This window comes from Alosa sapidissima, chromosome 3, assembly GCF_018492685.1.
Source record: "Alosa sapidissima isolate fAloSap1 chromosome 3, fAloSap1.pri, whole genome shotgun sequence".
Taxonomy (NCBI): Eukaryota; Metazoa; Chordata; class Actinopteri; order Clupeiformes; family Clupeidae; genus Alosa; species Alosa sapidissima.
Window position 1 is genome coordinate 8671933 of NC_055959.1, and position 24139 is coordinate 8696071.

The 24139-nt window shown below is 46.6% G+C and overlaps 1 protein-coding gene across 1 annotated transcript in view; it reads right to left on the minus strand.

Moving 5' to 3' along the window:
• The window catches only part of cacna1ha (calcium channel, voltage-dependent, T type, alpha 1H subunit a), a 101179-nt gene that overhangs the window by 50916 nt on the left and 26124 nt on the right, over positions 1-24139 (minus strand). Inside the window, 4 exon segments of the mRNA XM_042087784.1 lie at positions 983-1136; positions 6422-6519; positions 7162-7295; positions 8791-8902. Of these exon segments, the coding sequence (XP_041943718.1) occupies positions 983-1136; positions 6422-6519; positions 7162-7295; positions 8791-8902 (498 nt within the window).

The window sequence follows — 24139 nt, forward strand, 5'->3', positions numbered from 1 at the left end:
AGCTTGACTACACTGAGTTCAGCAGCGCTTTGGCTGTGAGCCGGGCGAGGTAAACAGCCACCGATGCTGTTGCTCTGCGATACTGCTGCTGCTGCTTCCTTCCCCATCATATTCAAATCATGGCACAGTGGCGATTATGCAAAGAATGCAAGGAGTGAATTCATCTGTTCCATTACATCGAGAAACAGTTTCGGTGAACTCTCTGTGCTCGGTGAACTCTGTGTGAGTCTGTGTGTGTGACAACTTGTGTCTGTGTGTGCTTATGTGTGTGAGTGTTTAGAAAAAGGGTTGAACGTGTCCATGTGTGTGTGTGTTTGTGTGTGTGTGTGTATCACTGCTCCTGCCTATTTTTCTAAGAGTGTGTACCATTTGATGTCTCCTGTCGCTCACACAAACACACAAATTGCAGTTTGTATAAAAGTTTGCCCCCTGTGGCCTGCTCTGTTTGACTTTGTGCACAGGGCGCTGCATTGTTGTCCTGTCTCGGTGCGATGTTCAGTTTACACATCCATCAGCGAATGAAATGCCATTGCTGCCGGCGACCCGTGCCTGCCACTTCCAATCAGGTTGGAGTGGACTGACTAAAGGCCTCCACCCGAGAACACAGGGAGAGGAGGGAGGAGAGGGGAGAGGAGAGGAGAGGAGAGGAGAGGAGAGGGGAGGAGAGGAGAGGGAGGTAGAGGAGGGGAGGGGAAAGGAGGGAGGAGAGGAGGAAGAGGAGGAGAGGAGAGGAGAGGAGGGAAGAGATCAAAAAGGAGAGAGGAGTAGAGTAGAGAGGACAGGAGAGAGAAGATGAGAGAAGGGAGAGGGAGAAGAAGTGAGAGGGAGAGAGGATGAGAGGAGAGCAGAGAGGGAAAAGGAGAAGATAGGAGAGGGCAGAAGAAAAATGAGAAGAGGAGAGAGGAGAAAAGAAAGGGTGAGAGGGGATGGAAGGGAAGGAGAGGGGGAGTGTGAGGTAGAGTTTCTGGCCCTGAATACTTACTTCTCGTCTGCCAGAAAACACCTGTTCCTCAGCAACCCACTCCACAGTTGCACCCCGACAATGCCGAAAATAAAGAAGACAAAAAAGCACAGGAGAAGGACGTTGCCTAACATAGGCAGAGTATCGAGGAGAAGAGTTACCAGTATCCTCATACCTGCAGAGAGAGAGAGAGAGAGAGAGAGAGAGAGAGAGAGAGAAATGCAATCATCAACACTGAAGGAATATGGTGTAAGAAATGAATCCTGTCCGATTGTATGAGTGATATAATTTCTCCAACCAAGAAAGTTCTGATGTTCTGATGGCAGGCCAGACGGTTTGGTGCCAGGTGAGGTGTGAAACACCAACGATCATAGAATGGGTTTTGGGGGTAAGCCATTGAAAACCATCCCAGCCAAAGGTGTGAGGTTAACTCAATTATCATATACATAGGACAAAAGGCTATCTAGGTAGAAGCCAGATTAATTTGCATTGAGACCAGCATATAATGACTTGAGTTGGTAACTTTTAGTTAGTTCACGCAGACGAGGGAGTTGACCCAGACAGGACGAAGGAGAGAGAACTCCAGAGAATATGCCGAGGGCAGGCATAGGTTGAACCTTTGTGAACTTTTCTACCATTTTACACTGGAATAAACCACTTTGCTGTATCAATCCGGAGAAGAGAAAATCTTTCTCTTTTTTCTTACAATGGCAATGCACAAAAAAGCCAACATTTCCTGCAGGTTTGGCATTTCAATATGTCATGAACAATGGTTATGGTCTAACAAATATCAGTGGCAAAGCAAAAATGCATCCAAAAAAAACAAAACAAACAAACAAACTCAATGGCTTGTATCTAGCACAGCTTTAATGAGCACCATGGCAAATCACCGTCTGCTGGCCTTGCAGAACTAAAGTGCGGCACTAGATGTTCCAGCCAACATCTTAATGCCCCCCCCCCCCCCCCAACCTCCCTACCATAAACATAAATCCTGATGGGGCCCATGAATTCTCCTTCTGACATCTTGTGACATGGGTGATAACGAATCATTCACAGGAGTTAATTAGTTCCTTTCCACAAACATTTTAATGGTCATCAGCATGTTAAGCACAAGCGAATAAACCCCCCTTTTCTCCCACCCACTCCCCCCTGTTGCCACTGATAAGGAAAATGAGTGCCTTTGCGTTTGAACAATCACACAGGGCTGCAGCAGCAATGCTTGAGAAAGCAATGAGACTCCATCTTTGTGGCTAACTAAGCGCAATGTGTTTCTCGGCCAGAGGGCCCGCATGACTGTTACGTTTACGGACAGTCACAGATCCCCAACAAAACAAGAAAATACTGCACTGTTAAAATGGATCGCCATCAAGGAGCGCTGCGAGCTACAGCTCAAGCTGATCTCTCCGACAAATTAAACTTTATGTCTCCTTTAGAGCACTGAAGAAAGAGCTGAGCTCAAAACTCTATGAATATACAGGGAGAAACATAAGCACAAATGACCGCCCCAACCTCTCTCACACACACACACACACACACACACACACACACACAAAGGTGTAATACATCGAGAGAGAGCGACTCCCTATTGCCCAGGCCAGGCAGTCTGTTTGATGAAGGGGGAGATGCAGAGAAGAGCTCAGCAAAGAGAGCAAGAATAACATAAGAAACAACATCCTGAATAAATACCCATGCCACCCATGCTTATAAATACCCCAAATAAATACCCATGCCACCCATGCTTATAAATACCCCAAATAAATACCCATGCCCAACCATGCTTACAAATATCCCAAATAAATACCCATGCCCAAGCATGCTTATAAATACCCCAAATAAATACCTATGCCCAAGCATTATAAATACCCAAAAACTGGAAACTGGAGAACAATAAGGCAAAAAGGGGATGAGTGTGTGTGTGTGTGTGTGTGTGTGTGTGTGTGTGTGTGTGTGTGTGTGTGTGTGTGTGTGTGTGAGTGTGTGTGTGTTTGTATGTTTATGTCTAGGGAGTGGCATAGAATAATACAAGACAGTTTTAGCCAGCAAAGGCATCTTTGTCTTTCACATGAGTTTCCATCCAGAAGAGCATGCACACGGAACAAAATCCTGATGACAATAACACACTCCCACTCCATCCTTTTGCATCGTAATGTTTTCAGTATTCTAACACAGCCAAGGGGCAATGGCAAGAGCCAACATAGGTGATGTAGTTACTCAATAACTTCACGCAATGATAATAATCCACAATCCCTCCCTCACAGCACTGACAAACAAAGCCACTGTTTGACTGATTTCTGAGCTGTGCTGCTTGCTTGCGCTTGGTGGAAGTAATCTATCTTTGATGCTTCGGTGGTGGTAGAGCGCCACAGGAGAGCATCATCCACAGCCAAGTTCAGAGGGGGAGAAGAACAAACGAACACGCATAAATATAGCCGAGTAGAGACACTCGGAGCCTGTCACATCATATGACAAGAGGCAGGCAGAGCACAAACACGTGAGAACACCATCACCATACTGAGGCTTTTTCCACCGACAGAGAATCGTTTCCGTTACCGCTCCCGTTCTCAAACCAACATTTGAACAGTTCAGAGCATTCCGACCAAACAAAAGCTGCTTGAAGAACGCGCTCTCTGTTGGTCAAACAACGCCCAGGGAGAGGGATCTGCTCTGGACCGGGCTGCTATTACAGACGAGTCGGCAGCCTGCAGGAAGACCGAGACAGAGAAATTAAAATGCACCTGACCCCGCTCTCCGATGAGACCAAGAGAAGTGCTGAGTGGCTGACTGCGAAACGTCCATTTTCCCGCCACCTTCTCTAATCGCATGTCAGGCTAGACCTCCTTGAGGAGGCCCCATGACAGACAGGGGGGGGGGGGCCTCTGCTGTGCCATGCCGCTTGGGACTCAGCTGCCGTTTCGCTAACCCTGAATGACCGGACCGCAGTACCAGCGCTGGCCACCACGCAGCCTTTCCATCTGAAGGTAAAAAAAGAGGCCTGGCCAGAGTCGTCATCACCGGCTGCCAACAGCACCACGAGGTGAGGAAGATGAAAACCTCGACTTGTCCCTAAGACAAACAGCCATCGCTAAAAGACGCAAAGCCCCAGTGCCATAATTAAGATGTTGGGAACTCAGTGCTGTTCTGTCCATGTGTTCCAGGGAGGACCACCAGCAGTCCTGACAGCAAGGTGTGCAGAGCCCTGCAGAGAGCCAGACCGACTGCAGTGGATTGTTAAACAATACACAACAAAGGCCCCGCTGACCTCCGCTAACCCTGCTGCTTTCAACACCTCTCTCTGTCTCTCTGATGTGTGTGTGTGTGTGTGTGTGTTCTGTGCAGCGGGTGTAATTTAGGGTTGTGTGATGTAGTGAGAGGCCAGAGGCCCTTAAATGGGCCTGTTAGGATAGGTGCGTGGTGAGGAGAGGGGAGCGAGGAGCAGACAGCAGGAGCAGAGGCGCTCTCTCTGGCCAGCTCTGGCCCGCCTCAGGCCCACCTCCGTCCACCCCTCCCACCTCTCTCCCATCCTCTCTGTTTCTCTCTCTCCCTTCCTCTCTGTTTCTCTCTCTCCCTTCCTCTCTGTTTCTGTCTCTCTACCTCTCTCCACTTCTCTCACCCTCTCCTCTCTCTCTCCATCTCTCTCTCTCACCCTCCCCCCTCTCTCTCCATCTTTCTCACCCTCTCTCTCCCTCTTTTTTCCAGGGAGCCACCATGCAGCCAGGGCGACGTGTAATGAGCTCCCTGGGGCATGGAGGGAGAGGGGGTGGAGGGAGAGAGGGGTGGTATTCTATCCTAAGGTCCAGAAAAAGGAAGCAGTGGGTGTTGTTCTCATGACGTGACTCTCTCACTGTGTCTGTCCATCTCTCTCTCTCTCTCTCTCCCTCTCTCTCTGCCTGTTTCTCTGGCATTCTCTATTGTCTCGATCTTCTCTTGCTCCATCATTTCAGCATATTCCTCCTCTCCTCTCATTTCTGTTCGGCTTCTTTCTTTGTTATTCTTTCTCCCTCTCTTCCTCAATTTCCTTCTTACTAACAGCTTTTAAGTCCTCGCTCTAGAACTGACTTCACATTTATACAACAGAGTTTAAATTACCTTTGCAGGTGAGAAGCAGGACCACACGCACAGACAAGGATGTACACACACACACACACACACACACAAACACACACACAGTGGTGGTTTTCACCCAAAGCAATGCTGTAATTCAATCGTTCACCCTCACTTCCAGTGGTCTCTCTCTCCCTCTCCCTGCGCCGTGTAGGAGACTAGAGTAGATAAATCATTCTATCTCGCGCTCCCATCTGTGCAACACCCAGCCCCATTAAAGCAGATACGGTGCGGCAGGCTTAACGGAGCGCTAAATCTACGCTTTGCTCTGTGCCGGCGAGGACAACAGAAAGAAAACAAAAAGACCATGGCTGACATGCAGGGACACATGATCTGTCAACATACATAAACACACACACACACACAGGGGAGAGAGAATAAACTGGAGGCGAGAGAGGGGGGTTTAATGGTGAAAAACATGGAGAAGAAATACAACTGTCTGATCTCTTTTCACCTCAAGCTGATGGAGAGCCGTTTTGTTTTTGTCTTTGATTCACAGCCAAACACATGGACCAGGTGAGCTGATGACTAGGTGAGTGGATGCATTACCCGCAGCCAACGCCTCTGTGTCTCCATCCATCCCTCCCACTCTCTCCCTGGAGCAGGCCAGGCGCCCTGTTCTAGTTCAGCTAACACTGCTGTCCACACGGCTAGCCGCCAAGCACAAGGCTGCTACTCACCATAGTTTTCCATACCTTAGCAGCAACAAGGTGCTCCCCGTAGTTTGGCATACCGTAGCAGCATGAGGGTGCTTAGCGTAGTTTCCCATATCTTAGCAGCACAAGGGTGCTTACCATATCTAATCACAGCTTAGCAGCATGAGGGTGCTCACCATAGATAACCCTAGCTTAGCAGCACGAGGAAGCTCACCATAACTAACCGTAGCTTAGCAGCACGAGGGGGCTCACTATAACTAACCGTAGCATAGCAGCATGAGGTACTGTACTTTTCCGTAGCAGCCCAGCATGAGTGCTGCGTACCGTAGCGCCCACAGCATGCTGTCTATCCATGCATGTCTCTCCAGTGGCACACCCCAGCTGTGTTCCCCTCTCTTTATTTATTTATTTATTTATCTATCTATCTGTGCTCATATCCGAATTGATGGACATACCGAACCATTACGTGACCATGTGAGGGACAGGAATGGGGGTGGACATGTGTATTTACCAGGGACTCCCTTAATACGTTGAGGAGAGGACATGATGCGAAGGACGAGGAGAGGATAGCTACTCAACTGGGACCTCTGTTAATGTCTTGAAGCGGACATGGTGCAAGGGGATGGGGGAGGGTGCATCCTGGGGGCTCTGTTAATGGATCAGAGGGGAACATGACACAAGAGGAGGAGGAAGGGGTACTTACTGGGGACTCTGTTAATGGCTCGGAGGGGCCGAAGCACTCGCACAGTCCGGATGGCTGACAGGCTGGCGTTGTGGCCATCCAGTGAGTACTCCATCATCCTGCAGGGGAGAGAGAGAAAGAGACAGATAGAGAAGACAGAGATGGAGACACAGAGAAAGAGAGAGAGAGAGGCCACAGTGCAGAGAGGATGTTATTTGAAATATACAGAAAGCCTAAACATAAGGAAGTCAAGTAATGTGAGCAGAGAACAACACCTTTCACTGTGCAACAAAACAACACCACTCAAGTGGAAAAGGCAACTTGACTCTCTGGAGGGAGAGATGGAGGCAGACAGACAGACAGACGGATAGATAGAAAAAGAGGGAGGGAAGGGAGGATCAGGATCTTACTGCACACAACACTGAGACTGCAGCAGATACTGAAGGTCGTGTAGCCGAGGAAACAACCTTCCCTCACATCCTCAAGAGCATGCAGAGTACACACAGGACACATCTCTCCTCCTCTTCATCCATCTTATAGCTGGCGGGAAAGAGGCGTGTGTGTTTCTCTGTGTGTGTGTGTGTGTGTGTGTGTGTGTGTGGGTGGGTGGGTGTGTGTCTAACAGAGAAAGAGAGAGTGTGTGTGTGTATCTGAGAGAGAGAGAGAGAGAGAGTGTGTGTGTGTGTGTAGCATGGGGTGCCAAGTGAATGACAGGATTACAGCAGTGGCCCACAGCCCACAGGGGCTTGAGTGTCCCTTACCCTGCCATCACGATGAAGAAGTCCAGGCGGTTCCATGTGTCACCCAGATAACACTTAGATCCCCAGATCCCAAAGGCCACCATCTTCATGATCATCTCTATGGCAAAGAAGGCGAAGATGCAGTCGTCTAATGCCTGTCAGCAGACACACACACACACACACACACACACACACACACAGAGAAAGAGAGAGTACACAAGTTCACACATTTGCACCTGACTGTGCTGTGGCCAGAGCAGGCATGCAGTGTACGCAGAGAGAGCATTTGCCGGCAGCAACGCTTTTAAAACGTGCGACTAATCCTGTCGTCCACAACAATCGACCCGCCGGACCCTTGGGCAGAGCGACTCGGGTGGGTGGGGACAAGAGCAACGAGCCCTGAGCTCCCACTATCCCATGAAATCGCTGCCTAACGGAGCACACGGGACTCGTGACGTGTGTGGGTAAAAATGGAAGAATGTGGAAGTTGCTGGCAAGGATGTCCAGGGGAAAAGAAAATATCCCAGAATTCCCACAGGAGCCGCTCCGCTGGGAGGAGTTTCCGTAAGCGAAAGACAAGATGGAGGACGCTGCTGGAGAGAAGTGGGCTGCTGTTGCTCTGTGTGTCAGTCTCAGCCAGCCATCGCCCTCGTCTTCCCTCACTGTCTCTTCCTCCATCTCTCTCTCTCTTCATCCCTTCATCTCTTGTTCTCTTCCTCATCTTCCCTTTGCTCTCTCTTCCTCCACCTCTCTCTCTTCATCCCTTCATCTCTCTCTCTCATCCCTCCATCTCACTTTCTTTCTCTCCCTCATCTTCTTTCGCTCTCTCTTCCTCCCTCTCTCTCTTCATCCCTTCCTCTCTTTCTCCTCATCCCTCTCTCACTCTCTCTCTCCTCCCTCCTGCCTGTGCCCTCCATGACCCTTCTCCTAAATCATCCTGATCCCCCCCTGGCACAGCCTCCAGAGCTGCACATTTTCCCACAGCCCCTCACGAAGGAAGAGCCGGGGCCAGGCATTTGTGGTGTGTGTGTGTGTGTGTGTGTGTGTGTCGATGTGTGTGGTGTGGGGAAGGTCTTGGTTTGAGTTGCAGGCCATGCCCAGGAAAGAGGTTGAGGCATGGGAGGTACAAAGAGGTGGAGAGACTCTCTTCCCAAACCGAGATGCCTTAGCTCGACCTAGCGATGACCCCTATCCTCTCTGCAGCTAAATGACCTGAAGCTGAATATGGATGGATGATATTACATATACATATACATGAGCTAATTAAGGTATGCCCACAAGGTAAAACCTGACAACTAACTTCCCCTCCCCCTCTATTATGCATGTAAGATGGCAACATTCTCACTGTGATTTTACATTATAATTTTACATTATAATTTAACATTATGACTTTACATTATGACTTTACATTATGACTTTATATTATGGAAAATGCTCTCATCCATCCTCCTTGTCTCCCTCCTTCTTACCTCTGCTCTGTTTCTGACTTTGACTTTTTTTCTCATTCAACTTTTTTGCTTTGTTTTCCTCCTATGCTTCTTCTTGTCTGGTTTACTCTGTGTGTGTTTGTCTGTGTGTCTGTGTGTCTGTGTGTGTGTGTGTGTGTGTGTGTGTGTGTGTGCGCGTGTGTGTGTGCGTAGCTGAGCTTACCTGCAGGATGAGACACCACTCGGCCTTGCAGTCGATGTCTTCGCAGGGCCGATACATGCCCAGTGTCACGCAGTTCAGTAGGATGACCAGCATGCTGATGTGCTCGAACCACGTGGAGACACACAAGAGTTAAGGAGAACATCACACACACAAACGCACACAAACACACACACATACACACACACACACACACACACACACACACACACACACACACACACACACGAGACAGTCCAGCCCACAGCCCAAAATACACACTTGATAGACATTGTGTGGAAATGAGGACCCCAGGGAGAGGCAAATACCAGAACAGATCTGATCCTAATTCTCCCAAATGAGTGTCAGCCTACCACCCCCACACTACCAGCAAAAAACTACAGAGTAAAAGGTCTGGATGGCTTAAATGGGCTATGTGGAGGTTAGCATGCTAGCGCTGGGCCACTTTAAACCACACGTGGCTCTCTATTAAATACAAATGCAGGTCAATTGAAAAGTGCTGAAAAAAAAGGGCTGAACATTCAACTTGAATCCTACAGAATCACATATCCAGGAATGTAGTGGAGGCTAAATGCAAGTAAGCGCAGTTTATCCACCTCTAAAATTTCAGAAATAGAGTTTACCCACCTCTTATTAGAGTTTATCCACCTCTCAAAAGAGTTTATTCCCTTTTAACATTCAAAAATCACACTGTATTATCCAATATTATCCTATATTCCCAATATGTACACTCATCAACACTCTAGGAACCATTTAATACCACTGGTATTGGAAAAAAAATCCGATAAAAATCCGATACTGCATGGCGCAGTCCACCTCACTGAGATCGCAGAATTCATAGTTTACCCACCTCTTATTTTACCACTACATCCCTGCACATAGCTCCTTTAAAAAGTCACAGAGTTCAAAAGGCTTCAATAATATTAGACAAATCACAAGGCAATGACTACCATACGATATGGCTAGATAGCCAAAACCAGAAATGTTTCTTTTAGAGATTAAAAAATAAATCTCATAATTTTTGCATAACCTGAGTGGCAGATACAGTCCATTATTGCTACATGAGATATGTAGCACTTACAGTAACACTAGCAGTATTACACAAAGGAATAAGGATGCTGCTGTTAGTGTCTCCTAATGGGAAGAAACATGCTTTCCCCACAGCCTGGGCAGCCGGTGCTCTGCCATGGATTTTCCTGAGCATCTCCTGTGCTCTAAGCGTCAGCAACTGCTGAATTGCAAAATACAGTACTATTCCCCTATGACAGCATTTTAATTAGAAAACTTCTGAGGCACTGATTACCAAGGAGTAGGAAACATATTGTTTACACACCAAATGGAAATTAGCATCTCTCTTGCTCTCTCCTCTCTCTTCTCTTCTTTTCTTCCCTACCCCTTTCTCCTCTTTCTTTCTTTCTTTCTTTCTTTCTTCACTTCTATCCCTCTTAACTTTTCTTAAGTTTATTTCAAATGACATCACGATTTGAGCCAACTCTAAAAAAAAAAAAAAATCACTCTGCATTCCCTCAGACCATTAAAACAAAAGCCAACATTGGCCATGATTTAAATTAAAGAGTGGAGTGCACGCACATCTCCAAATTTAAACAGGTGCTGGGTAAAAGGCTTAGCCGACAATTGAAAAATAAAAAGATACCCGCACACTGTTTCTATAAGCTCCCAGAGTGGTTTATACAATGTTAATAAACCACTCTGGGAGCTTATAGAAACAGTGTGCGGGTATCTTTTCATGATTTAGATGAACAATGGGGAACATCTTCAAATGAACTGTCTGGAAACATGAGCCTTTTATACTTTATTCATACTTTATATCTTTCTCATAGTTTCATACATTTATAATCTAGGACCTAGTCAAATTGATCAGATGGCATTAAAAACCAGGGTGGGGTCTTTACAAACTCTGAATTTAGACCAACAGTATCTTATTTTTATTTGGATTAAAATAGCAGTCACCTAAGCAAACATGACTTGCTCGTATTTCAAAAGATTATTGCTGCTAAAGTATACACACTAGTGCTTGAACACTTCAGCTATGTAATATTTATGAGGCGCAGAAGCCATTGAACTGACGGATCCAAACAGACAGTGAGGCATCAGGACGGATCATGGCGGCCCAAATGATCTTACTCATGTCGAACTGCTCGGCCTATGTAATATTCATCACGGTGGCCTAAAACCAGCATGCGTGGCCTCACAGCCTGATGGGTCGCATTTGTGGAACAGCTGTCTGCTGGCCTGTCTGAGGCCATCAGGGGAGCAGAGGACAGGCAGAGAGAGAGAGAGAAAGAAGAGGAAAGAGAGAGAGAGAGAGAGAGAGATAAGAGGAAAGAGAGAAAGGAAGAGAGAAAGAGAGAGATAGCCACCAGCAGGGCCAGAGCAGAGCACTCCGGCTGGGCTTGTCAGTGTAAGTGACCCATCACCACCATCTCTCTCTGCAGCCCTCTGTGGTCACGACAGACACGCCGGCCACTGCTGATCGCACAGTCACACACACACCACACACACATACATACATACACACACTTTTATATAAACACACACAAAAACACACACACACATACACACAACAAACTCACATATGCAGGGTCTCAGAGACCATCGTCCTGTGTCTGATCCTTTCAAATGCCCCTGTGTGAGTGTGTGTGCATCTACTGTATGTCTGATCATTTCACAGCTCCTCTGCAGAATCTGGAAAACATCTGAGTCCAACCCTCTGAGGATGCAATCAGCTTTCCTTGGGCAAGCAGACAGAGCCCCCGAACAGAAGAACACAGACAGAGAGAGAGAGAGAGAGAGAGAGAGAGAGAGAGGGGGAGAAAAAGAGAGATAGAGATAGAGGGGAGTAGAAACACAAAGAGAGAGCGAGAGAGAGAGAGAGAAGAAGAAGAGGAAGAAGGGAGGCCCTGCGTCTCATGTTTTATGCAATCCATCCCCTCTAAGTGGGCCACAAGATGAACACCATTCCATGCTACATGCAGATGAGCTCATTTCCATAAGCCAGTGCTGTGTGTTTCATATAGGAGGATGGGGTGTGTGTGTGTGTGTGTGTGTGTGTGTGTGTGTGTGTGTGTGAGAGGGTGTGTTTGTATTTGTGTATGTGTGTGCATGTGTGTTTGAGGGAGCTCCTCACACTCACTCGGCTTGATCCTCTGACCACCACAGGCCACTGTGGGTAAAGCTTCCTGTGGCACACATGTGCACACAATAAGCATATGTTCATATATTGGATGCTCATACACACACACATGTGCACACAATAAGCATATGTTCATATATTGGATGCTCATACACACACACATATATTGGATGCTCATACACACACACATGTGCACACAATAAGCATATGTTCATATATTGGATGCTCATACACACACACATGTGCACACAATAAGCATATGTTCATATATTGGATGCTCATACACACACACATATATTGGATGCTCATACACACACACATGTGCACACAATAAGCATATGTTCATATATTGGATGCTCATACACACACACATGTGCACACAATAAGCATATGTTCATATATTGGATGCTCATACACACACACATATATTGGATGCTCATACACACACACATGTGCACACAATAAGCATATGTTCATATATTGGATGCTCATACACACACACACAGACTGGCACATGCCCCCTCCTATGTACCCCACATACACACACACACACAAACCCAGGTAAGAAAACGGAGCAGATGATTCTTCATGATAATACTACCATTGTAGTACATATATGTACACGGTTATAATGTTACTGTAACAATCTATGAATAATAAAAACTCCATGGTAGTAGTAGCAGTAGTAGTAGTGGTAGTAGTAGTAGTATGATGGGCCTTTTATAGCCTTTTATTGATTGGAAAATGAAAAAAAAGAAGCCAGCTGGAGAAAAATGACCTCAGGCCGGACTTAAACCTCGGTCCTCGTGGGCACTGGACTGGTATGGACTGGTACTGATGGGATATGGGTATGAGATGCCGACGCTGCAGCTGCCAGCGTGCTGAGGCTCCGCGTTCTATGCCTATAGCCTTGTTGACCTGGCAGTGCCTTTGTGTGCTGGCACTGGGAGAAGGGTTTTGGGTTAGACTGGAGCTTTGGCAGTGTTCACTGCCTAGCGTACCGGGAGCGCGGCAGCCAACATTTTGTAACATGAAGAGCAAATAACCTCAAACAGGCTCTAAGAAGACACAGCGCTTCGCTTGGGCGCAAGGCTGTGCTGAGCTGTGCTCACTCTTTCAGGGTGGAGTGAAGAAGTGGAGCATCTCTTCAATAAATCATTACTTAGGTCAACAGGGCAGGAGAGAAGGCTATACACACCACATAGGCACATGCCCCCCCCCCCATTCCCAATCCTCCCCCACCTTTCTTATGCAGCCCTTGCCACTTAATCTACTAAACCCCTCTTCACATTACATTACATTACATTACATTACATTTGGCTGACGCTTTTTAACCAAAGCGACTAACAACATGGTAAACAGTAAGTTGTAGAACAATTCTCACAATTTTAGGACAGTTTAAAAAAACATTTAAACTAAGAATAAGTGCGTCGGTGAGTGCTGTTTTTAACAGTTACTTGTCAGTTTAAAACGGCTGGTGAGTGCTAGGATCAGTAAGACTTGTTGTAAGTGTTGCTATGAGAGTAGATGTTCTCTAAAGAGCTGGGTCTTCAGGAGTTTTTTGAAAGTGGAAAAGGATGTCCCTGCCCTTGTAGGAACTGGCAGTGTGTTCCACCAACGTGTGCTCTTCTACTGCCCCCCCCCGCATAAATGCACAAATAGGCTGACACCAGACATAATTTCACTGCATTTCTTACATACAGTAACTATATGCATGTGACGATAAACTTCCTTGTATCCTTGCATTGTGTGTGTGTGTGCATGTCCATGTTTCTGCATACAGTGTGTACTTTACCAGTGTGTGTGTGTGTCCATGAGTGTGTGTGTGTGTGTGTGTCCATGTGTGTGTGTATGTCCATGTGTGTGTGTGTGTGTGTGTGTGTATGGCCATGTGTATATATGTGTGTGTTGGGGCTCCTTGCTGGTCGGTCTGCTGGTGAGGGATTACACTTCACAGGTCACATGATGCATCAGCAGTGTTCCACATCGGGGCCACTGATCCGCGTCAGTCATTCCAACCAATCAAGCCCTCGCTCGCTCGCTCTCTACCCGAGGAGTTGCTGAGTGTGGGCCCTTAGCAATTACTCCAATCGTCTCCTCCCTTCGTCTTCCAACTCAGCTCGTCCCCTCTGCCTCCCCTTGAAAACACAAAAGGCTCCTCTGGCCTGCGCTGTCCTTCGTGAATATTAAATCATGCACTGCAGTTTCAGCTTTTTTAAAAAAAAACAGCACAAAATGGAGGCAGTTGACAGCAGCAGCAGAAGCAGCTCTGCTGTGTTGCCCATGTGAAATGTTTTTCAGAGGGAGGAACAAGGGCTGCAGACAGAGTGCTTTCCCACCCTGCTGGATCCTGGGGTCAGGCAGGGTCATTCACTGCCCGCCTGCTGCGCTCAGTCTTGTTGTTGTGGCTCTGGACGGCGGCTCATATCTCTGCCATCGTCGCAGCTAGAGCAAGCACACTCTCAGACTGGGGTTGCTTTGTCAAATCTAGGGCCTCTACCTCGCTCTCTTCTGTCTGTCTGTCTGTCTGTCTGTCTGTCTGTCTGTCTGTCTGTCTGCCTGCCTGTTACACACACATGCACACGCTGGTGTACACAAACTCATAAAAACAATCAGACATACACATAGCTGTACAATCCAAAGTCGAGCCTGTGATATGGCACCGGCCTTTGTGCTTCCAGGGTAGAGACAGAGGGAGAGAGAGACAGAGCACAAGAGATAGAGAGAGAGAGTGTGTGATCGAGAGAGAGTGAGACAGGGAGATAGAGGAGTTAAAAACCCAAAGCGAGCCTCTTGAGGGAACTGACTGTGATGACAAGGAGGAACGGCTTGTTTCCAGGAAAACTGCCTGCCCCTGCTGAAATCATCCTTCCACTGAACTAGGGCTGAATCAGGCGACGCTTGACTCAACGATGCTTGGCTCCACGCGGAGTCTTGATCTTGATTGTATGTCTCATGTGAACAGCCGCCATATGCCAGCGCCTCAGAAAACGTGCCTTTTTGTCAGAGCGAACACTCAGAACTTTTCTCTTTTTATCCTTCTTTTATCCTTTTTTTTTTAAGGGAGGCAGCTTCGTCATCTGCTTCTCAAGTGATCGATGACTACAGAGGAAAAGCGGTGACTCACAATGGTGGAAGTCATGAAGTTAGCGATAATTCTCTCACTCAATTCTCTATTAAAAATAGCAACAAGCAGAAAGAGGCAGACTGATATTCTGGCAATAGGCTGCATGACATCACAAAAGCACTTAGCTGGAGAGCAACACAGACAGAGTGATGGCACAATTAATTATCAGAGCTGTAAATAAGGTGCTGACTGGTTGCCACTTCAGCAGCAAAAAAATTATTTGGACTACTATGTGAATTCTGTTCTGCTCTGTCCGACTCCGTGGAGTGGACTATGTCTGCCTCTTGATTCAGAATATTAATAGTGACACACATTGACTGCAGAAAGTGCAATGTGTGGGATGTTTAGTTTAAAACATCCAAAAACCAAGAAAAAGTGACAGAATGTGAAGTGTGTAGTCCAGATATCTCCTAAAATTAGTATGCTTGCCAGCTAGCTTTTTCTTGCAGACCATAGTCTTTTGTAATACCACATTGTACCTCAAGAGGTGCCGTATGAAATAAAATGAGAAATAAAGTCAATGGAATAGTGCCTTAGTAGACTCTCAAAAGGACAGAAACTATCAGACCTACAGCAACAGCCATAAGCAAGAGCCACAGCAAGGTTCAGAGTTCTTACGTCATCCCCTTGTCAACCCAGTAAACAGGACGCGGATGAAAAACACTCCTGGGTCCCGAGTGCTCAATTTTCTCTGCTATGCCGCATCCAACGTGAAGTAAAGGAGGCAAACAATAATATTTCATCAGAGCACACTCAGGGTCTGTGGAGAAACGCCGCAAAAGGTGCAGACTGAAGCAGTTTTTTTGGCCTATCTTTTTCTCTCACCATCACCAGTGCAGCATAAAGGAAACAAGGAACTGAGGACAGTATTAAGGGCAGTAGATGCAGTAAACTCTGAATGTTAGAGTTGCACATAACATTAGCTATTTCCTCCTAAACTCCATTCTTAACACACAGCAAAATCAGCCTTTTCCCATATCAGCGCTTGTATCAAACAAGCTGTATCAAACACATATTAAGCTCTTAAAACGAACGTGTTAGAAACAACACAAACTGTGCTCACCATATCTGGACATAGAGATGTGTTAAAAACAACATAAGTTGTGTTATTTTTTAACACATTTGTTTCAAGAGTATATTAATGTCCTATAATTATATTATATAAATTATATTACTATACTATATTATGTCCAGAAAATAACGTTGTTGACTACAGTGAGGTCAGTCTGATCTTTTCATAGAGAACATGATGCCAAGACCAGGTGAGGCGAGACATGGCATGCAGCGTGCTCTGTTCCATCTCTTTAAAGAGCAGGACTTGACCCGGAACAGCCGAAGCAGAGCCGGTCTTTGTCACCAGGCGACACTGACAAGGTTGTCTCCAAGCCAGCAAAGCAGTAAATGTCAGCGCAAGGGCACAGAACAAACCAAAACCAGGGAGTCGAGGGGAGAGTAGGACGTGGACAGAGCCTGTTTCTTTACACGGCTGATATACTTCAGATACGCACAGCGATGAACTGAGCTTCTGAGGAAGTGGTCTGTTTTGGCCTCCACAGTTTCACAGGTTCACACTGTCAGGGGTGGATTGGCCTATGGTGTTGCATTCTGGCTCAGAGTGTGGATCCATGATGGCTCAGCCCCTCAATACCCCCTTATTACTCAAACCTCCTCCAGTATTAGCCGCATGAATCTGCTTTGTTAGGAAAACACTTCGGCGTGACAGAGACAAATGCGCTCACTCTTGGCAGACGCCTTCACTTTGACTTGGCAGCGCAGCGCCACTGTCGGGACGGACGGCAAAGCCGGGGGCAAAAGAGACATTTCTCCTTCCCCACTCCTCCACCCTGGCCATTGCCACAGTAGAGGGGATTTCTCTCTCTCTCTCTCTCTCTCTTACTTCTTTTCTTGATCTGCTTGCCTGTCTCATGGAGAAGGGGAATTAATGAAGCCATCCCATTGATTAAGTGGAAAAGGGGCCTGCCACTGTCTGACACCTTAACTAATAGACCCCTCAGACACCTTGGGACGACCGGGTCGCCGCTGTTCAGAGCGACTCATCAGAATCCAGCGCTGTGAGACTTCCACCACTAACAGGACGCCCCCCCGCCCCCTTCTTTCTCTCTCTCTCTCTCTCTCTCTCTCTCTCTCTCTTTCTCTCTCTCTTTCCTCCCCGCCCTTGACCACCGTTTTCATTAGGGACGAACAAATTCAATATGCCGCAGATGTAATAACACTCAGCAGCGAGGTGGTCGTGAGACCCCGGGGAGTAGCGATGCAGCGAGCACTGGCAGGAGCATTCTGTAGGCAGGGTGGAGACAGGTTGTGTATGTGTGTGTGTGTATGTGTGTGTGTGTGTGGGGGGGGGGGGGGGGGGGGGAGAAGCATCTACCAGCATATGGAGGACTGACAGTAGTGTAACATGCTTAAGGGACACGGAGGGCTCTGAATCCACATGTGCTATATGGGCTTTCATGTTCCTACACAACAACTTTTAAAGGGGTGGGGTGCTGGGGGGGCTGTTAGGGGTAGAAAAGGAGGGTTCATCCACTCCACATAAAATAGACATTAGGTTTATTTCTAAGACATGATGCAAATGAATATCTCACAACATCCACCATCCTTTCCTTCCTCTCTCTCTCTCTCTCTCCCTCTTTCTCTCCATCTTCTGGCAACTTCTTCATCTAGCCATGTGTGGCTTCTTTAATCCTATTATTCAGCCGTTGATAACACTCTGATCTCTCCAGCCCACCCCCTGGTCTGCAGCTCCCCAGTGGTGGAATTAGCCAAATGCCAGATGCCATCTCTGTTATTGTCGAGCCATCTGCTAGCGACGTCCATCAGTAGCATGTCTTAACCCTGTCATGTCAGCCTGGGACCTCCACTGGGTTCTGAGACCTCCAGAGAGAGCGCCCCTGTAGTCTCCACACAGCTGACGTCCCTCAATGCTTTGATCCAGAGAATTCCTAAGTAGACACTTCTTCAGAAGAGCAACGTTACGTTTGAAAACAAGGATTTTAAATATCTGAGAGGACTGTGAGCAAGAGCTACATAGAAATAACATGATTAATGGTAGTTCTTGAGTCCATTCGGTTTGCACTCAAAAAAGTTTGTTTCTGTTTGTACAGTCCTGGTTCTATTCATGGGAAACAATTATAGTGGCTTGGACCGAAACATAAACAAATCCGGCCAATCAGCACAGGGTACAACTGGGAGGCATGAAATTCGATAGGGTGTTTATCTCGAATAGCAGCAATCTTTAACCAGAATCATAGATTCTGCCTTTAACAAGAGAAATGCAATCTTGTTTCTCGTTAAAATTAATTAATGGTTTGCCATGGCAGATACACCTTTGTTTATCAACACACAGTAGATGGCAACACTGTAAAAAGACCACAGCTAAGCATATCCCCAGCACAGCTTGCTGGGCACTTGTGTCCAGTCGAGTCTGACCACACACTCTTATTTATGGTTACAGTGCAGACCAAAAATCATCATCACTTTTCATCAGAAAAACATCACACTAGCATTGTAAAATGATTGCAAAATGTCTCCTGATTTAGAGCCATGCTGCCCTCCACTATACAGAGGCGTAATTGAAGCTCAAAGTGGCGCCACATTCTGCATGAGGCGCTTTACATAACTATTATTGTGATGTATTGTTCGGGCGAATTCCAATCCGTCGCCTAACCATTATTCAAATGTAATTCCACGCTCCGGGGCCTGACATAAAAATGCTGCCGCCCACGTTTTACAGTAGGCCAAGTTGGACATGGGGTGTCACGCCATATATTACATCAAGGAGTCACTTAAACTCATTGACTCAGCCGTCACTGCAGTTGTAAAAAAAAAGTCCCTGTCCTTCAGCGCTGTCGCTGATGTACAGTCTGTGAAAAGTTCTCCGACCGGTGGCAGGCTGTAACTGCATTAAGCTTAAAGCACACTTTTGCGTGTCGGCAGACATCCATCACTGTCGGCCGGCCCTGTCGGCGATTCTGCCTCCAATGCGAGTGAGGGAGCGGGCAAAGCAAAACATCCAGTCATCCAGTGCGTGCCTCAGCAGAGTCAGGTGGGCACCATCTGGGCAAAGTCGTTGTGGGAGAGGGAAAAAAACTCTCCCAAACCTGCTGATGAGGCCTGAGTTATCATCATGGCTCCTAATCTACAGATTAGGCCCTTGATGAGTACATCAGCGGGGATGCTGGATAGGTGATAGTCTTGATGATGAGGCACACAGATGCCAGTGATGAGTATATCAACCCAGGCTACAGTATGTAAAACTCTTTCATCCAAAGTAACTTACAAGTAAGGTAAGACACAATAGAGTGGAGGTCTATCTACTCCCAGTGCATGCCTCAACCTGTTTAACACAATAATGTGATAATGTATATTAGTAATAAGTGACATGCATATTTCATGTAAACTTCATTCAAACTATATCACTGCAATTAGTTGCTCAAATTGTTTTTAAAAGGCGTGAATCAATTTTGAAAACCAATAGAGAAATGTTGCATTGATTTAACACATTTCATTTATGTGAAACCACATGTCAACAATCCACATTACAACAAGAAATTCCACCTGGGGTATTTTTAGTGTGTACTTGCAACATGTAAATCAACCACTTGACAAAGTCTTGTAAGGGACAAAAAGAACAGAATGTCTTGTTCAAAACAGTATATTCAAAAATTAAGTAACATCTCTCATTGAAGTAGATTTATGTACGGACTAAACCTGCCTTTCAAGTGAAAATTACAGAAATAATGAAATTTCCAAAGATCAAACAAATTAAATGGAGATTGGAGAATAACAGTGTCAGCATTTTGAATACTATAAATGTATATGAGACTATGTAGTGCATAGCATATTGGTGTAAGCTAATACAATGAAGCGCTTCATGAAGACTGTATAGCAAGCCTCAGTAGAAGCCTACTGATACGGATAATTGCCGTTTGACCTTTCGGAAGTAAAGATCACCATTCTATTTGCAGGGTTGCTGATAAAGAAAATGAACTAATGGCACAAACTGTGACAACATAAGGAAGGAGGGCTAATAAATCATATCATATCCTGGGGGGTTACACAACCCTCACGTCATTACACAGTAATGCACAGATTCATACGTTCCTCAAACTCGCTCCAACATACTGGCCTATTTAAGTCAGGACTATCACTTGCAGCTAGAAAGAAAGGAAGAAAAAACAGCCTCTTCAACACTGATGCATGTACTGATTATACGTCCAGGGATGGAGGGGGATTCCTGAGGGGGCAGTCCAAGGAGAGGGTGCACGGTATGGATAAATGACATCCATAGGAGCCCCTGAGTCAACCAGAAATAGCTGAGCATCTGGAAGTGGAGGCCCTGGGGCCTGTACGCCTCCTCCCAGCTCCCTGCTCCCTTCCATGGACACCCTTCTCCTCCTCATCGCTCTCATCTTTCTGTCTCCATCTTCCGCTCACTGTCTCTCTCTATCTCTCCCCCTCTTTCCATCCTCCTTCTATCTCTTTTCCTCTCACCGTCTCTCTCCACGACTCACAGCTCTGTCTGTAAAGGACGCGCGACCCTGGGGGACGCGCTCGAGCGAACACAGGGAGGCACACACACACCTACCCGTGTCCCTGTCCGTCCTTGGCCTCCGCACCGAGCAGCTCGTTCGCTCGCTCGCTCACTAGTTTGCTCGCTAGCACCTGAGCACGCTCGCCTGAGCCAGCTGTGTAAACGGCAATCTGGATCCTGCTGCCACTACGCGCTGCCAAGGCACATGAGTCCAACAAGCTACCAAATCAGCAGGTATAAACAAAAACAATTAAAGCAACAAAAAAAAACTGGACACTCCATGTCGTTTGTTTTCATCACTACAGCTTCCTGTGCGCGCGCACGCTGCACCAAATTTCTTCCCCTGTCGTACGCATGCACCCCACCACCAGCCCCTGCCCCCGAGTCCGTCCATTGATGGACCAGCGCAGTGGGTATGTCTCTAACAGCTTAAATCCCAGGCAACACATAAAAGCACAGCCAGACGGCCCAGTGCACCACCACCACACACTCTTCTTGTTGATTACAGTGACTAGATTACTCATAAAGCGATTCTCTCTGCTGACATACTTTCGCTCTCTCTCTCTCTTACACACACACATACAATCTCTCTCTCTCTCTCTCTTTTACAGGTTCCTGGTTGCTTAGTAACAGCTGGGCCAGTGGAAGATCCCCACTGGCCACATGCGGAGTGACATAGGCGTACTGTTATGATTAATGTGAGGAGTGGGAGAGAGAGAGTGCACACACAGACTAGCAGCACATCACCAACTTCCTGTCTGACTACCCGGAGTGTGACCATCAAAAAGAGCTCCCGCAGTCATGTGCATGTGCATCTGAGAGAGTCTCTCTTTGTTGTTGTTTATGTTGTCGTTGTTGTTTTTCAGTGGCTCCACAGTTATATTCACCTGTGTGACGGTTAACTACAAATGATGATGGTGTGTACAGAAAGTGACTTTGTACACAGCTCAAACTCAACACACATACAAGCACAGAATCACACACACACACACACACACACAAACACACAATGTCTGGTTGCCAGCGGTGAGTTTGGCCACAGACAACACACACACACACAACGAAGGATCGATCCTTGAGGAATAAAGTGAATTATGAGAGCAATCAAAAACAGCATCAGATCTAATCAATAGAATCCATGTTGTACAAAAAAGGAAATGGATCCCATTAGATGACACCGCATACATTGCGCTGAGCTGTCACTTTTATCTCTCTGCTTACTTTTTATACTTTACTTCCTCCAGGCCAGATCTCTTTAGTTGAGCACAGTCTAAACATAAAGTCTATACCATTATGTTTATCCCCCATCCCATACTGCATTCCTTTAAAAGGGCAGTTAGCCGACCTTAAAAGGTGGTCTTGAAAAAAGACAATGCTTTGAATGCATGAGTACTTTTATCAGTACCAGCTAATTAAAATGGATGTCCACTTGCTAGGCTCTTCCAAATCACTTGCTCCGTGCAGACATAATGAACTCATATTAATCAAAGCAGGTGAACGCACCGGGTCATTTGGTAGACAAATCAGTTATTCATACTGAGAGATAATTGTTGTTGTTTGTTTAAGAGTCTGTTTATTAGGTTTTGAAGAGCCTTCCCTGTTCTGTGTCTCCTCTTAGAGACCACCACTTCACGTTGGATGGATATCCTGTCCTACCCGTGGGTATAGATAGTGGATGCATGCATTAAATGCTTTCATGCTCATTGTGTTCCTCCTCCTAAATATCCCACAGAAGATATAATGCCATGTGGAATGTGAATTCTCTGATAAAGCTTTATATATGCAAATGAATACAGAGAATCAAAGAAACGATGTTCACCTGGCTCTGTGTGCAGAACCATAACAGGAAGCGTGGTAGGCCCACAGGCAAAATGGTGCATAGAAGACACATGCCATGAAAAGCTGTCAGGCTAAATTTTGAAGAGGTTTCATGAACACATCTACACATTACTCAACATGTGTTTTCTTGTGTGCTGTTTCCCCCAGGACTTTTGTTTGATTTGTCTGTAGGATTCAGTTCTGGATCTTCAGTTAAAAACACTTTGGAATAAATTTCAAAAAGTGATTTAGTGATTTGATTTCACATGAAAAAAGTAGATTTACATCAGTAAAAAAAGCTCTTCTTATGCAGCCTAAATGCATCCCCTTGGTCTCTCTCTCTCTCTCTCTCTCTCTCTCTCTCTCTCTCTCTCTCTCTCTCTTTCTGTCTTCCTCTCTCTTTCTCTCTCTCTCTCTTTCTGCAGACACATGCATTTTGTTTTCTTTGTAGCAAGAAAGAATCAAGTAGGTGTGATTTTTCCATTAGACCTGGCCTCTGTGGAGAATGGCTTTTGTAGTGATTCCACTGCTGGGATCTGTGTCTCCTCTCTGGAATGGGAGCCTATTGCTCTAGTCATTACACCACAGCCAGTTCATGACAAGTCAAATTGATTTAGGCACTGCCTGGGTTCACGGAGCTCCATATGAACCCAGAACACTGTCTGATCTGAACGAGCCTTTCACTACAGCTCCCGAATACCTTTAACATAGTTTCTTGCTACAGGAGACTCCCTCTAACAATGCTTAGCGCGCGCACACACACACACACACACACACACACACACACACTCACCGCGTAACTGACCTCCACTGAAAGAAAAACAGGAGAGAAAGAGAGCGAGGACGAAAGATGAGAGAGAGTGAGAGAGAGAGAGAAATAATTAAATGTATTTCCCCTTCCTCTGGCCGTCTCCATAGGAACACAAGTCTCCCAGAGGGATTGTGGTCTAAGTCTTTTAACTGCTCTGAACCACACACACACACACGCACACGCACACACACACACTGACGAGCCCACACCTACTCTGACTCCTTGGCTGGATCAGCCTAAGACAATGGGTTCAGCGCATTTGATACAGGGAGTCGATGCTTTCTGCAGATGTTGTTTGAGGTGGTTGTCGGTTGAAAAAAGTGCACGGCGTTAAATCAGCTGTGTTTTTGATCATGAATATTAAATGAAAAGAGCACAGTGGTGGTAGCAGCAGCAGCAGCGGCGGCGGCAGTGGTGGGGCGCATGTAGTGAGAGAGACTCACTCTCCTCCACACCACGCCACGCCACGCCACGCCACGCCACGCCACGCCACGCCACGCCACGCCACGCCACGCCACGCCACGCCACGCCACGCCACCGAGCCCCCAGCATCCTGCTGCCATTGGCTCATCACAGCGCTCCTTAATCTGGTGTAGGCGGGTGAAGCCTGAGCCTGAGATACTGCAGCCTTGTACGCCGCGCACGTTCAAACCTCAACCACGCACACACACACATACACACAAACGCACACAAACGCACACACACACACACACACACATAAATGCACACACATGTACACACAAATGCACATACACACACACACGTCCATGCACACACATACACATTTCACACAAGGAAAGGGAAAAAAATACACATCAAACACCATTAGAGTGAATAGCATATTCTACTGCTCTAAATGGGTCTAAGGAGGAAGGAGCTCTTTTTGTG